Raw genomic sequence first — 15,667 nt, forward strand, 5'->3', positions numbered from 1 at the left:
AGAGAGGCCCAAACTAAAACCTTCAAATAAAAATATCTCGAACTAAAGCGAATTTCAAAATCAAGGGAACCTCTCATGAATGGAACCAAAATCCTAGATTCCAAAGTGGGTCCATGTTTGTGCTTCCATGCCTATTAAAGGAGGTACAGTGTGAATACTACAATATTTTTGGGGGGTTATTAACAGTGTGGACAAAATCCTCATAGCTGACAGGGAAGAAATGAAGAAAACACTTGGACATCAGGACATGCTTTTGCTGCCTCTCATTTGCAGGCTTCTGAAGAGGCTGAAGCGACACCTCAGTTGTAGACCATCCGATTCTGGATTAAATTTCGTCGTCGCCTGGATTTTGGCGCTTGACAAAAGCCCTATGATCAATAAAAAGGCAGCTGTGCTCGCTTCAACATTATAGTTTTACAGTCGCTGTCACACACGCCTTGTCATGGAAAAAAGTCCTTTATTAACGTTTTCCCCGTCCCCGCGCCATCATCCTCTCCCAGGTGCCGCTCGGGGCTCCTCGGGGGAGCGCAGGCCCGCCCCGCCGGCGGGGATGCTGTCTAGAAAATAAAAAAAGCACCAGCTTGGCCGAGATGCCCCCGCTCCGGGGGTTCCAGCCCGGAGAGCGGCGGGGAGCCGGCGGGGACCCGGCAGCGAGGCAGCTCCCCGCGGGCAGCGCCAGCTCCAGCGCTCGGCACAGGAGAGCCACCGCCGGCACCGGGCTGCCCTCGTCCCTCTGGGGGCGCTCGGCCGCGGGCTGCGGGAGCGGCCCCGCCGGGGGAGGGGAGGGGCCGGGCCGCCGAGGGGGCAGGGCCGCCCGCCGCAGTCACCTCGCACATAGCGCGCCGGGAGGAGGGAAAAGGGCCCCGCTCCGGCGGAGGGATACAGCCCCACGTATATAGGGGGCGGCGCAGGCTCACAGCCCCAGCACTCTGTGAGCCGCGCCGGGAGGAGGCAGCAGCCGCCGCCGCTCGTGGTCGCGCAGTTCGTGCAGCCGCCGCCGGGCCCGCCGCCGCGCCATGGTAGGGGGCTCGTTCGTTTGTTCGCTCGCTCGACCGGCCGGGTGCGGCACGGGCTGCCCGGGCTGGGGTGGGGGCTGGTGCGCAGTGCGCTCGCTGCGGCGCTGGGGTCGGTCGGGTTGGTGGAGCTGGGCTGTCCCCAGGGAGGAGCGGGGGTGGGGGGAGCCTCGCGGGGGCCCTTCCCGCCCGGCTCTCCGCGGGGTGAGCGGGTTGGTGGCTGCGGACTCTTCCTCTCCCTACCCCCCGCCGCCTTGCGCGGGATCGCTGCGGAGCTGCGGCCCTTCCTCTTCCGCCGCTTCCTTCCCCTTTCCCCGGGCCTGCCGTGTGGGCGCCCCGGCCCCGCGCCCTCCCGCCCCGCCTCGCCTTCTCTCCCCTGCGGAAAGGGCCGGGCGCGTCTCCCCGGGGCCGTGGCCCCAGCACCGGGCAGGGCGCGCTGCGGGGCGGGGCGCGGGTTTGCGGACGAGGATCCCGCTCTGCTCCGGCACCAGCTGCACTGCGCAGGGAGCGGGGGGGCGGCCGGGGGAGGGCACCGCGCTGCAGCTACTGCGCCCCCGCCGTCCTCCCCAGTCCCCCCCCAAAAAAACGCAGCCGCGGCGGCGAAGCCCATCGCTGTCTGCATTACATCATGTCTCCTCCTCTTCCTCCCGGCCCCCGCGCACCCCCCGGCCGCGGGGACCGGGGCGCTGTGCGAGTTGCTCGCTTGGAAGCGGCCCAGCTCCTGCATAGGGGGCTCGGGGCGGGAGGGGCGCAGCCTCCCCTCTCCCCAGGGGCTGCGGGGGAAGAGCTCCTGCCCCAGCCGCCCGCTGGAGGGAAGCGATGGGGAGGGAAAGCTGGCCGCGGAGCCCGGGCGCCCTCGCGGTTGAATGATGAGGACGTGGTGTGGCTGCCGGCTGGAGAGGGAGGGAGGGGAAACGGGGACGCACTGCAGCAGTGGGTGGCTGCTGGCCGGGAAGGGCGCCTGTTGCGCCGGCGGGCTGCGAGCCTCCCGCCCCGCCGGCCGGGCGATGCCCGCCGGAACGCATCCCATCATCTGCCGGCTGCTCGCAAAAGAGAGCAAGAGGAAGGGCTGGGATTTTCCCGGCGGTTTTTCGCTTCCTACGAGAGCGGAGAAACAGTTGCAGACTGACCTCTAATCGCTTTTTGGCAATGTGGGTGTTCTCGACCCTGTGTCTGTATCTCCCCTTCCCGTAGGAGAAGGCTGACATCACCAGGACAGGATTTGATGACTTGGCTGGGTGGGGTGATGGCTCCAGCCCTGGCTGGGTACCTTTGTCCTGTAGCTGTGGTAAGGGTATAGTTAGTGGCTGTGCCTGTTGCTCGGGAAGGTGAACCCCTCGGCAATGTAGGGTTGGGCTGTGTCCTCGGGCATCAGCGGGTGTGCGAAGGTTTTGGGGTTTTGTTTTGCGGGGGTTTTTTGTTCTTTTTTTTTTTTTTCCCACTTGAAATATGATTTTAGAAACGTTCAGCGAGCTCTGATTAATGGGCAATGAACTGGTGCTGTGGGCTGGAGGTTTTTTGCCAAGGTGTGGCTCTGTTTCCTGTTCTGCAGGGCAGTGAGTCTGTTATGTAAATTCCTTAGATAATCTTTAAGTGAAACCTCGTATTTTCTGGAAAATCACAAAGTGTGCAGGAAGTCGAGCAGGATTTTGAGCACAAGCTTTTTTGACAGTTATTAAAGAAGACTGTCTTTAGCTATTAGACCCTTTTTTCCTTCCCCCAACACACTGCATGCGGGGAATTGTTTAATCATTACATACAGACCTTTAAAAGAAACCCCCTACTTAATTACAGATGACATCTGTGTATTTTCCTTAACATATAGAGATTTTCAACCCTATCCTTTTCCTTAACATTGCATTGCTGATTAATTCTCCATTGTATTTGTTGCTCTTTGCTGCAGTTAGATGGTTTTTATACTTAATGTTTTAGGACAAGAAGGGTATGCCTACCTTCACTGACCTACAAAATTCTCTGTTCTATTTGTAAAAACAGTCCAGTAAAATGTGTTTAAAACAAGTTACTACCTGGTATTCTTTAGTATCTATGATTAGGCATGTAAAATTCTCTTTTTTTTTCTTTTTCTTTACTAGGAAAAGGCATATTTTTCCATAAAGAACTAGTTAGCTCCTTTGAGTCCAAACTGGAGCTTTTTGTGATGCTCTATCCATACATAGGGAGAGGTTTCTGGAAGGATGTGGCTATCATAGTCAAGCTCTAGAAAGCCCTTTTGATTGCCCACTGAGCTGTATACCTTTGTATGCAGCAGTGCCCCTTGATGTACAGGAGGTCATAAACAGGCATTTTAAATCTTGCCACTTAAAATTATATATAGAACAACCTGTATGTCAGGATGAGGCACCTTAAACTGCTTGGCTGAATGGAAAAATAATATGATGCATGAAAGCTAATTTTCTTTGTCAGAGGTGGCGAAAATCTCTACAACACTGAGATGTAATTTGTAATATTGCAGCAGAGCCCCTCCTGTGGGGCTGGCAGAGGGCTGGAGGCTGCTGCAGTGAGGTGGGGAGGGCAGGGCTGGAGCCGTGGGCGACGCGTCAGCCCCCGCGTGTGCGGTCCCCCCACGCTGCCCTGCTGGGAATGGCATGTGCTGTGAAACCCCAAACACGAGGCATTGGGGATTTTGTGCCTCTCTGACCAATTGCAAGGAGCCTGCCCTGTGTCCTTCACTGGACCCAATCTTATTCACCAAGTTGCAGGATGGCGTTAGCTTCTTCATATGCAGTTTCAAACCAAGTTAGCCTATATGCTTTTGGAAGCAGCTGCATGGTGTAGGTGAGTGCAGTCTCCTTGCAGGGACAGAATTCCAGGGTTTGAAAGTGACTTCATGAAAGTAATGATAAATCACTTCTGAAATTGAAAGGAAGTGCCTCATGGCTTGACAGAGCTAGCGGTAAACAGTATTCTAAAATGTTCTATTCTTCGTGTAGGCTGATCAGCTGACTGAAGAACAGATTGCTGGTAAGTGTTTTGATGATAATTTTTTTTTTGCTAGCTCTTGTGACTAAAAGAAAATATATTATCTCAAGCGTAGTGGAAAAAAACATCTTTGACAATTTTAAATCTGTACTACCACTTTTGAAAAGCACTCGCTTAAAAAAAATCCCAAACTAAAAAAAAAACAGACAAAAATATTCTGGAAGATTACTGGTTCATTGCCTCTTAATTTAGACTTCTTATTCCTTGGACTACAGATAATGATTTTTTTTTTAGATGTTCAGACTTGAGCCAAGTTCTTCTAGATTTCTGGCAAACAGAAATAATTGCTAGACTCAAATGAACTACTTAGAGCCAAAGGAGACCTAGGTACTCTTTAATAGAGTGAAGATCAACTACAAATGAAATGGCAACAAATAAACCTCAGATTGGTTTATTGCACATTGTTACACGCCAGTGTCTTTTAACTAAATCTTTTAATAAACTGCCTGTAATTCAGGCTGGTCAGGAGAGGAGCATTATTTGACCTTCTGGAGACCAGTCCCCCATTTGTGGCTGACACTAATTGTTATTGTCTGCTGACTTGAAAATAAGTGGTAAATGACAATGCTTTTGTTCCTCTAAGTCTGTTAATTGTTAAGGGAACCCAGTGGCTCCTTTTCCTTATTTCAGACAGCTACTGTTTGTGGAGCAACTGTGCCTCAGGCAAGATGCAGATGCATGGAAATGAATTACAGAGTTGTAAATGCAGATAAATAGCCACATGAAATAAGTTTGAATTTATTGTCAAAATTATGTGTTGGTATTGTAAGTAATTTTTTATTTGTATTTGAGAGTGTTAATTCTCTCAATACAAGGACAGTTAGATAGAAAGAGAAAATGTTTCTTAGAATTGTGCCAGGCTTTGTCAGTAGAGTGCGTTTTTAGTCTGTGGTTTTTCTCATGCTGGTGATGTCTCTAAACACTGGGACTGTTTCTGCCTCTAGAATTCAAGGAAGCCTTTTCCCTATTTGACAAAGATGGTGATGGTACTATCACAACAAAAGAACTGGGAACTGTCATGAGGTCACTGGGTCAAAATCCAACAGAAGCAGAATTGCAGGATATGATCAACGAGGTAGATGCTGATGGTAAGTGTTGGGAAGGTGCTGTGATCATCTCTAATGTGTATGACATCCACACCTGGGCTTAAACTGCATTGGCAAGACTATGACATAGAGCTCTTACGGCAGGTTCAAAATGCTGCATAGACTCTAAACTCAGAAGGATGTCACAGATGCTAGCAATATTCATGAGACTAAAAACAGGCAATGGGCAGAGACAAAGTTATGCTGTTTGTCTTTAATATTTTATGGGTCACAGGCTTCCTATTGCTCTCTGGCTTGCCCTGACCTGCCATTAACCTGTCTTTCCATCCAGCTTTTCTGTATGTTTTGTCAGCCCATAGTTTTACCAATGTCTGTGATTTTGGCTAAGGCAAAAATGTGTTAGAAGTGGAATAGTGTTTTCAATGGAAGTTCAGCAGAGCAGGAGGAGTGTATACTCTAATGTATTAAATCCCTAATAGATAGAGAGGGGCTATTGGAGGTAAAGGCAGAAAACCCTTCCCATATCAAGGGATAGTATAATAATAACATAATTAGGTTAATAAATAATAAAAAAGAGGTTAATAAAGAATAAAAAAATAACAACAGAATTATTTTAAAGGAACACAAGAGAGCCCATATTGAAACACATGTTGTGTTTATGAACTTCACCTAGGCTAACAGTTTTAAAAAGGAATATTTCCCCTGCTCAAGGATGTCAAGCCTCTAGTCTTGTGTGTTGGTTGTGATAGTGACTTTTCTCTAACCATTTTGTAAAAGAAGAGTGAAAGTATATTGGCAAGAGTATAAATTACAGGATTATCAGGCCATATAAGTAAACTACTTTCTTAAAAAAAGTGTAAGTTGACTTTAACAGCTAGGTTTTTGCAGAAGCTGATAAGTGATAAGTCTGCAGTGGTGTGTAGAGTTTGTGTAGCTTCTTTAGGCTGCAGACCAAATGCTGCTCTGGTGGATTTAAAACAGAAGGATACTGAGGACTTCAGATAAGTCTGCCTGCCCAACTGTTTAAATTTGGGTTACAGCAGAATGCTTTGCTACTCTTCTGCATGTTCATTGAGGTTGTTTTCAAAACTGAGTGTGAGACCTGTGTTCATATTTTACTGGTGCATAAAGCTGGCCATGATGATAAATAGCTGTGTGTGTCTCAGGCTGGAATCCCTAGGATGCAAGGATTTTCTTAAACTTCATTAATTGCACAATGAATTTGTATGCTTCTTTAAATCAATGGGTAGATCTTAGTTGAACAGTGAACTGTTTAATGTGGTTTTGTGAACTACTTAATATGCCTTTTTGGCATATAGGGCTGAATCCTGACTATACAAATCTAGTTTCTTCACCACACCACTTTTTCCCTAGCTTTAAACAGCCTGAAATTTAAATCTTTGCTTTGAATGAGAGCTTAATCTCAGGGTGAGGCCTGGATGTCAGCAAGGATTTTCAGTTTTGCAGTAAAATATCTGTAAGAACACCTACAGCTAAGCTTATCAGTAATAACAAATAATGTCAGCTTTTCTCATGTCACTGGACTTTGCAGGTCCTTGTTGCCCATTAAAATGGTTTGTTACTTTTGTTCTGTGCAACTTTGGTTGATAAGGTAGTTGATTTTTAGAAAGAAAAAAGTATTTACAGTTCAGTTATGAGTGATGTTCCCAAATATTAGATAACCTTGGATTGCAATGGCAGCTTAATATGTATTCTTCCTGGAAGATACAACAATTGAGAGATTATAAAAAAATTAAAAGGTTGATTTTGTGGGAGTTATTTGAAGTAAAAATAAGTCTTGTTATTGGTTAACCTTGATGCATCAAACTGGCATTTTACTTTGGGCTTTGGTGGCAAATGGTGTGGCTTGTCCTTGAAAGAAGGCAGCAGTTGATATTGTGCTGGAGCAGAGTGGCCGCTGCATGTTATAATAGCAAAAAGGCAGTGGTAGCAATATAGAGAGAGGAATCAGTTTGTCTATAAGGACTGTTAGCAGAGCATCTGGCAATCTTGTCCCTGGCTAAGTCAAATGCCAAATATTTGTTTGTTTTTTTGTGAAGAAAAGCTTGGAAGTTTAATTTTTGGAAGTTTTTTTTTTTATTAAGGCAATGGCACTATCGACTTCCCTGAATTTTTAACCATGATGGCGAGAAAAATGAAGGACACAGACAGCGAGGAAGAAATCCGTGAGGCATTCCGAGTCTTTGACAAGGTATTACTGAAAGTACAGCTACTCTTCTAAAGCAACAATGATGTCTGTATTTTCCTTAGTGTTTTCTCTCTTCTTGTCTAGAAGGAGAAAGAGTCCTCTAGTAGAAACAGAGGAATTGGAAACATAACAGAGATTGTTCTGAATATAGAACCAGAACTGTTGCAGCCTGGTTCTACTTGCTTTGTACAGCAAGGTCGAAGCTTTAGGCTCATCCATGAGGAAAACTTTCTGGCCTTTCCTTAGAAACGGAGATTAGCAGACCTTAATGCTTGGGGAGGGTGGCAGGGTGGGGGTTTTCTGAGACGTGTGGGTAGAGGAGGGAGATTTTTCTCTACCTTTTGACTTTGGGGGGAATGGGGAAACATTTGCATGGATGCACATGGTTTTATACTACCCTATGGAAGATTTTGAGGCCAAGATGATGTCATCAGTATTTGGAGGGACATGAAGTATTTCATGTTCTCTTTTCAGAATGTGAAATTTGAGGTTGCTTTCATGAAAAGTTAAGAGTTCAGCCCCCTTGACCTTGTTTAAGAATACCTGGGCATATATCAGTTTTCTAGAACAGAGGTTCTCCTCTTTGGGTTGTTTGAACATGACAGATGTTATACAAGAATTGTGTGAAGTAGTGGCTGGTGCAGCTGTAAAGCTAATGCAAGTGCATGTGTGGAAGAAAACTTTACTACTACTTTTTCTAGAAAAAAAGTGTCAGTCTCTAGTACTGTGCTGAAAACATGGGAGTATTTCTGCAGACAAGATTAGTGTTAAAGCCACTGAGGTAGGTTATCTATTGGTGATAGCCATATCCTGCTCTAAGATAGTGTATTCTTCCAGTGTATGGAATTTCTGAAGTTGCTCAGAGTGAGCTTCAGGTTTGGATGTTACAAATGGGGACATTGGCCTAGAAGTGTTTCTAGACTCTAGAATTTCTCTTCTCTTTTTAATTTTGCCATAAAACTTCTCAAAGCACCTTATGAGTAGAATTTAAATGCTTTCTTTGATCTGTTTTTTATCATCTCATCCGAGAAGCCTAACATAGTCAGCTGCAGTCTGGTAGTTTTAACACAAGAGAAAGCTGACTTCATTCTTGCTGGTGGGGAAGTGGATCTCTGCTGCCTAAGCAAGGCCAAAAAGAGGCTAAACAAAAACTTCTTTGGTTTTGTTTCTGTGTTTATTTTTGAAAGCTCTTTAAAAACATTAAAAATACCTTATCACAACTACAAGTCACACATGCAGTTGTTATTTCAGCACAATAATTGTATAGAAGGATATGGTGTCATGCATGCCTCAGAAGGCGGTGGGACTGATACATGCTGCAGTGTGTACAGTGTGCCAGGTCTGTACATCTGTCCCAAGTGCTGTAGGGCTGCTTCAGAAGCAGTTACTGGAAACCTAGCTGTAGTTTCCACGTTAGTCACTGTCAGGATTGTTTGTTCATGGTCTTGTGCAACTCTTTTCTCATAGGATGGCAACGGCTATATCAGTGCAGCAGAACTACGCCATGTTATGACAAACTTAGGAGAAAAGCTAACAGATGAAGAAGTAGATGAAATGATCAGAGAAGCAGACATTGATGGGGATGGGCAAGTCAACTATGAAGGTAAAAATGCTTGTCTTGACTCAAAACCATTATTCAGACTGAGGAGAGCCTGTTGCATAGGACATTAATTTTTAATACTTGTGATAGTAGTTATTTGCTTGTCTGCTACTGTGGACAAAACCACAGCTGCAGTGAAAGGTGCTTTTTTATTCCAACTGTGTTTTAGACTCTCTTAATTTGAAGTACGCTGGAGACGGTAAATCACATGGACTTTTTATCTTTTCAGAATTCGTACAGATGATGACTGCAAAGTGAAGAGACCTCCTTTACACCTTTTTTCCTCTAGAAGAATCAAATTGAATCTTTTACTTACCTCTTGCAAAAAAAAATGTTCATTTATTCATTCTGTTTCTGTATAGCAAAACTGAATGTCAAATTACCTTCTGTCCACAAACTGCATGTAATGGTTGGTGGTCCTGTCCCTAAAAGATAAAGTTAAACATCAGTTTTACAATATAAATAATTGTACTACCTTGAAAATAAAAAAAAAAGGAAGCACTTAGTGAACTCAAAAGTTCCATTTGCTAATGACTATTACACTGTTTGGGCTGGCCAGTTTTTCATGCATGCAGCTTGACAATTGAGCACAGTCAGACATGTGTATTAAAAGGAAAAAAAAACCTAAAAGATCCACTCTCTTGTTCAATAGTGGATTCTAATTCAATTTGTAGTATAAATTGTCATAGCTGGTTTACTTTAAAATTGGTTTATACCTCAGGATGGTATGCAGCAAAATGGTTGAAGGATGCAAAACTTAAAGAAAATGCCCTAAAGGTTGAATGGTTCTCCTGTACGTAGCAGTGTGCTCCAAAAATAGGATGATCTTAACTATGGATGGCATGTCTGTGTTAAAATACTGGTTTAACATTGTCTGCATTGCACTATAGTGAAACGGGTGTCAGGCTGTTACCGTTCACAAAATTTTTAAAAGAAACCTTCACCAAGGGAGCATCTTTGGACTCTCATATTTTTAAAACCTTCTGTACCATGACTTGGAGCTGGCGGAGTAGCCTGTGGACTTCAGCACAACTATCAACATTGCTGTTCAAGATATTACAGTTTATGTCCATTCCAAGTTGTAAATGCTAGTCTTTTTTTTCCAATAAAAGACCATTAACTTAAAGGTGGTGTTAAATGCTTTGTAAAGTTAAAATATATATATATAATTGAGATAATAAACCAAAAAAGCAGTAGGAAGGAAGTGTTTCTATGAATGACTTGCTGCTAAATTATAATGCACATGTATGCAATAAGTTATCCCCTATCTTTTCAAGATGGCAAGAACTGACCTCCTGTAACCCAAGACCTTTGCTATAAATAAATGAACTTGTGCTTGCCTTTCATATTACGACAATGTTAATTTAGTTGGTCTCAAAGTCGTGTAATGCTGACTCGTCAACTATCAGCACAGAAGTAACACCTCATTTCACTACAGTGGAGAGCTCTGAGCATGCATGTCAATACTGGGGAAACATGTATAGGTTGCTTATGTTTTTTTGACAGGTTATAAAAACTAGTGGGAGAATTTAAACAGCATGGACTTCATAGATATCTGTGATTCTCAAACATGCCAAAAATGCATTTATCTGCCCGCAGAAAGAAATCAAAAGGACATTTTACAGTATATATTAAAAAAACCAAATTAAGCCTTTTTGGAAACTGGGGCTATTATGTCTTGACTTTTCAAACACTTGCATGAATTTTGTGGGGTGGAGAAGAGGACTAGGGTTAATTTAAAAACGATCTTGTTACTTCTGCTTTGCATGCACTAGCAGTGCTTAGTCATTCCAGTTCTCTGAATAAGTGTTCTCTGATCCTTCAGCTTCCCCATGAATGAGTGGCAAAGCAGCCGTGTGCACTCTTCTTTGTTTGAAAGAAGAATGCTTCTTCTCTTTCTTTTTTCTTATTTTTTTTAAGCAGAGCCTCCATGTGGAAGGCTTTTATGCTTGGGAGGGAGGGACTACAGCATAATTACTGACTGTAAGTTTTTGTTTCCAAATGTAATGGGTTGAAAACTGTAATTGTTTGATTGCATTTCGTTTTGGAGAATATTGATACCATCTCTAGGAAGAGATACAAGTCTCCATTCATCCTGTCTAACTGAGGTGCGTGTGTTAAGAACTTGATTTGCTCAGTGGGGGGGTCAAGAGACACCTCCGGAAGGCAATTGAGACTGCCTGCCTTCAGTAATTCTTATTTTTTCCCCTGGGGGGTGGGCGGAGTTCTGGGTGACAAGGGACCCAGACACCTTAACCAAGTGCCTAAAAGTTAGATGGGCTGAATGTAGGCAATTGCTTAGGTATCTATTTGTTGCAAAGGCTTAATACCGTGGCTGTGAATGCGGTCCAAGCAAACTGGCCTCAATGATGGGAATGTCTGACTACCATTTGAAAGTAGATTCTTGCATAGCAGCTGCAAACTACTACTTTAGCAGTGCTTGAGAATGGCTGCACTGATTCTGTAGACCAGCTACTAAAGAGAACGTACTCAAGAGACAGGCAAGGTAGGAAGGATGGTTGCAGCTCTGAACTAATTACTTCTGCCTGGGTGTGCAGAGATCTTGTCTAGTAGGTTAATGCTTCTTACCATCTATCTGTCATTCACTCATGGTTGGTAGGGTAGTTCACCTAAGAACAGCTGCTTTTAGCTTACTCAGTGTGCTCTGTGCTTGCTAGCAGAGACCTCATCCTGCAAGAGGTTCTTGGCTTGATTAGAAATTGTCTGGCAGTGTGCAGTGTTGGTATGCCCTGTAACTGAATCTGCCTGGAGGTATCTAATTATTAACTGACTTCAGTACCACATCAACCTCGAGTAAATGTATCCTCTGTACAGGACTTAAGCTCTGTTCCCTTCTGCATAGTGAATAACTAGAAAAATGAAATGGTGTCATCAAGGTCTTTTTTAATTTTTTTAAAACTTTTTTTTCCTGTGAGTGTGTGTGTGTGGCTTTGGCTTTTTCCAAATGTGAAAGTGTGGGCTGGATACACTTGGTGCATGGCTTAGAAACATGGGACTGGAAAGAACTTCCTGGGTCATCAGATCCAGTCCCCTGCTATTGCAGGCAACCGTGTCATATAATCCTTTTAATAAACTGATCAAGCTTAAACACCTGCTTGTAAGTGGCTTGTTTTCATGGAAGTTCTGTAACTCATGTTGCTCTCAACTGATGCAAATAATATATGAAATATGAAGTTAATCAAAAGGTCCTCCAGCTTAGCTTTAGGTTTATCATTACATTTATTTAACTGACTTCTTGAACCTGTTATTATTTGCACAACACTCAGGAAAGTGTTGAGTCTTTACCCCTCTTGCTATGATTAAGAGTTGGTGTGCTTGCTTATTTTTTTTAATGGAAAAGATGGATGTCTGGCTTGTTGAAACCTGTTAGATATGTTAATTGTCAAGGCAAGAAACAATTGAGTTACTTGTATTTGATACATAAATTTAAGGCTAGAGTATACATAACCATTTTTAAAACACATCAACTTGCAGTGTAGTTTTATATTTAATACTGAAATGTACTGCTAAAGTTTAAACTGCTGTTAATCATATTCCTCTTCTGATCATAATGAAAAAATAAAGGGTAAGAAAATGCTTAACATAGATTATTCATTATCATGCTTATTTTATTAATAATTCAGGCATTGAAACATCTCCAGGTATGGGGCGTTTGTTCTGTTTGCTGGGTTGGGCTGGAGTGAGGGGTGGGGAGAGTTACTGATGTAGAAATTCTTAACCCCCAACCATTTGTCTCACTGGCACGGCTCCAGAGGCACAGACATTCTAAAAACTGTTTAAGAAAGGACCCTGTACCTTACTGATGCCTTGGATGCACAAGAGGGTGTGGGGCTGCTCTGTGGGCAGGGGCCAGTGCTGTGGCTGCCAGCCCCTTGTGCCCTGCCCAGGGCAGCGTGGAGGGGCTGGGGCTGTGTACTGAGCCCTGGAGTGCAGCACCTGTGCGATGTGAATGCAGATTCTTGTTCCCAAATGACAACATCCTAGACTAAAACCAAAGTCTTGGGGTTCAGAAATACCAGAGTTAATACAGCTTGCTTATCCCCTGCCATGAAACTAAGTGGAACAGTTTTTTTTGCTGCAATCCAGTCAGGGTTTGCGTTCTTTTTATTTCATAGTGTTGTTTTGGTTTGGGGTTTTTTGGTTTGGTTGGTTGCTTGGTTTGTTCATGGAGGAGGGAGGGGTGATGCTTGGGTTATGGTGTTTTATTGTTTAGGGGTTTTTTTCAATTTGCTAAATGAAATCTGACACAGGACTGTGGTAGAACCACATGTTCTTCTGATACACAGACATTCAACTATCAAGTGAACATTGGCAATGAAGGCTGATGCCCTTGTTCTTCTTACTGACATTTAGGAAACCAAATATTTTATTTTCAAGGAGAGTGGGTGGATCTTTAAAATTAGCAAGAGAAACATACCAAGTTGTGTGGGGATTTTTTCCTAAAAGCATTGCAATTCCAAAATATTAATGATGTTGGGTTTTTTTAAAAATCCAAATACAAGATTGTGCAGTAAGGAATTACATGATGATTGTATAAAGAACTGGGGTTCCAAAGATTCTTAATGTTGACTATAGAAACTTTGCATGAAGGCTCAAGTACTTAGTGGATTTTATGTTTTCTAAGACCCCCTATCAGTGAGTATCCTAGGGTAGCAGTCAGAGGATAGTTGAAAGTTGGTAATTTCTTTAATATTAATAAATTGGGTTTTGAACTGAAGTGAACCGGTATGCCAATAAAAGGCAGACCTGCTGATTAGGAAGACACCAAGAAAACCCCTTACTGTCTCATAGATGATTAGGCAGAGTTCTTATCTAGCAGTAAATGAATCTGTTGCTCTCTATCTGACTGATGACTGTAACCAGGAGCAGAGTACACTTCAAAGCACAGCCCACCCCTTTTGGCCCTCCAACTGTTAAACTGCAGGAGAAAAACCCACAAACATTTAATACAAAAAATCATATCATGGGGTTAAATTTCTCCCACATCCCTGGGGAGACCAGCACCATGGAACAATGCTACAGAAAGCTGAGAAGCAAGTCTCCCAGCATTACCACCAGTGACCCTCAAAAAGAACTTGCAAGTTTTCCTTTCCAGCATCCCTGTAGGTGAGGGACAAAGCTAGATCTGCCTGGCAATGGGTACCACAGCCTCGTTTGTGGTGTTTTCTTGTTTTGATCTTTCATAGAAGTTTCACTGACTGGGAAATCTTGCACAGATCTCCTCTGAAGAGCTTAATTCATTTCAGTTGCCTTAGAAGTCAGCATCCACAGAAATACTGAAAGAATTATTCATAGTGCAGCGTTTCCCTGACAAAAACAACTCCTAAAATAGTGGTTGAAGTACAATATGAAAAGTGTTCTAATAATCTAAAAATTAATCAAAATTATTTCTGAATATTACTTATTTCCCCATCTCTCAATATGATATAGTTCAAAAACAGATTCTTCAACAAATGTCATGCTTGCTCTAAAATTTGTGGCGTTTAAAATGAACACAATATTTGAATAGGAACCAACTGAATCAACTGAGAAAGCCATAAGAAGGCATTAAAAAGCATTCCCCATTTTATTAGTTTGCAGTGGGATTGGCAATAATAATGCTGTCAGTGTAGCCAGTATTCTTAAAAAGGGTATAGTGAAAGAAATGGATGGAGGGAGAGTAAAAAGAATACCTGTCCCTGGAACTGCTTTGTAGTCTTGTCCTGTAGAGTATTTGTTGTCTATAAGTCTATAAATATTTAATTGTGGGCTCCCTGGTTTTTTTTAGCAGTGGTGCTGTTATTCAGTTTGTCCAGTTTTCCTGGCTCCTCATAGCTCCACCCTGCTCCATGCTATCTTCATATTTACCTGAAAATATACAACCTGGAAAAGCTGTCATCCTGCTGCTGTTCAGAACTTGCCAAATGTGCTCTGCTTGTTCTCAGCTTTTTAAAAAATATATTTAAAAGAATAATTTCCTCCAGACATTCTGTTAGGAGACAAAATATGACCACAATTCATAAAGGTTTTACTGACTATCTTGTGAAGTGAAATTTTAGCCCAGAGTATTTAGCTGTCTAGGAATCTCTGTACAACATAACAAAATTAGTTTCTCAAGGGTTTTGACATAAAATTTGATAGATATTTCAAAAAAACTAATTTGTTTCTTTAGATATTAATAAATAAAAATTCCTACACAAATATACCAGATGCCCTGACAATCAGTGTGTATGATGCTGTCCACCTTACATAGCTGAATTAAAGACAAGTATATTCAATCAGTAAATTAAATCAGTAAGTAAAACAGATTTTAGTATCAAAGAAGATATCTTGCACCTATTGTACAGTTACAAAAGCATAGCTAAAGTATGAAAATAGCCCTGCTGATTTATTTTCCATCAAATTAATTTGTAGAGGAAGGTAATTTCTTAAGTAGCTCAGGTTATTATTATTTTTTTCTGTATTAAACACTTGCACATGTGGAAAATACTATCAGAGAAAAATGGTCTTAGAGCTACAAAATTAAGTACTCAAATTTAAAAAAAAGTCCCAAACAATTAAGGTTATCCATGAAACTCAAGACTGGCCTATTGCAAAATATCATGGCACTGTCTTATCTCATTCAATACTTCAGCATCTTTCCATCCATGTATTAAGCATTGCATTGCAACTTTCCCTTTGAATGCATCCCTCTATCCATACCCTAGTCACTACCCACTATGCAGCTCTTGCTCCAAAGTCAGCATTATTATTTTCTTATGGCTCTTAGGTGTCTGAGTGCTTCACAAATGCTGTGCTC

The 15,667-nt window shown here is 42.7% G+C and overlaps 1 protein-coding gene across 1 annotated transcript; it reads left to right on the forward strand.

Moving 5' to 3' along the window:
* The first annotated feature begins 897 nt into the window (after positions 1–897).
* On the forward strand, positions 898–12,474 carry CALM1 (calmodulin 1). The gene is made up of 6 exons (XM_036383754.2): positions 898–1,019; positions 3,965–3,995; positions 4,958–5,101; positions 7,165–7,271; positions 8,736–8,871; positions 9,098–12,474. The coding sequence occupies exons 1-6, from the start codon at positions 1,017–1,019 to the stop codon at positions 9,124–9,126; spliced, it is 450 nt and encodes a 149-aa protein (XP_036239647.1). The 5' UTR covers positions 898–1,016; the 3' UTR covers positions 9,127–12,474.
* Positions 12,475–15,667: the final 3,193 nt, after the last annotated feature.

Source organism: Molothrus ater, chromosome 6 (assembly GCF_012460135.2).
Source record: "Molothrus ater isolate BHLD 08-10-18 breed brown headed cowbird chromosome 6, BPBGC_Mater_1.1, whole genome shotgun sequence".
Taxonomy (NCBI): Eukaryota; Metazoa; Chordata; class Aves; order Passeriformes; family Icteridae; genus Molothrus; species Molothrus ater.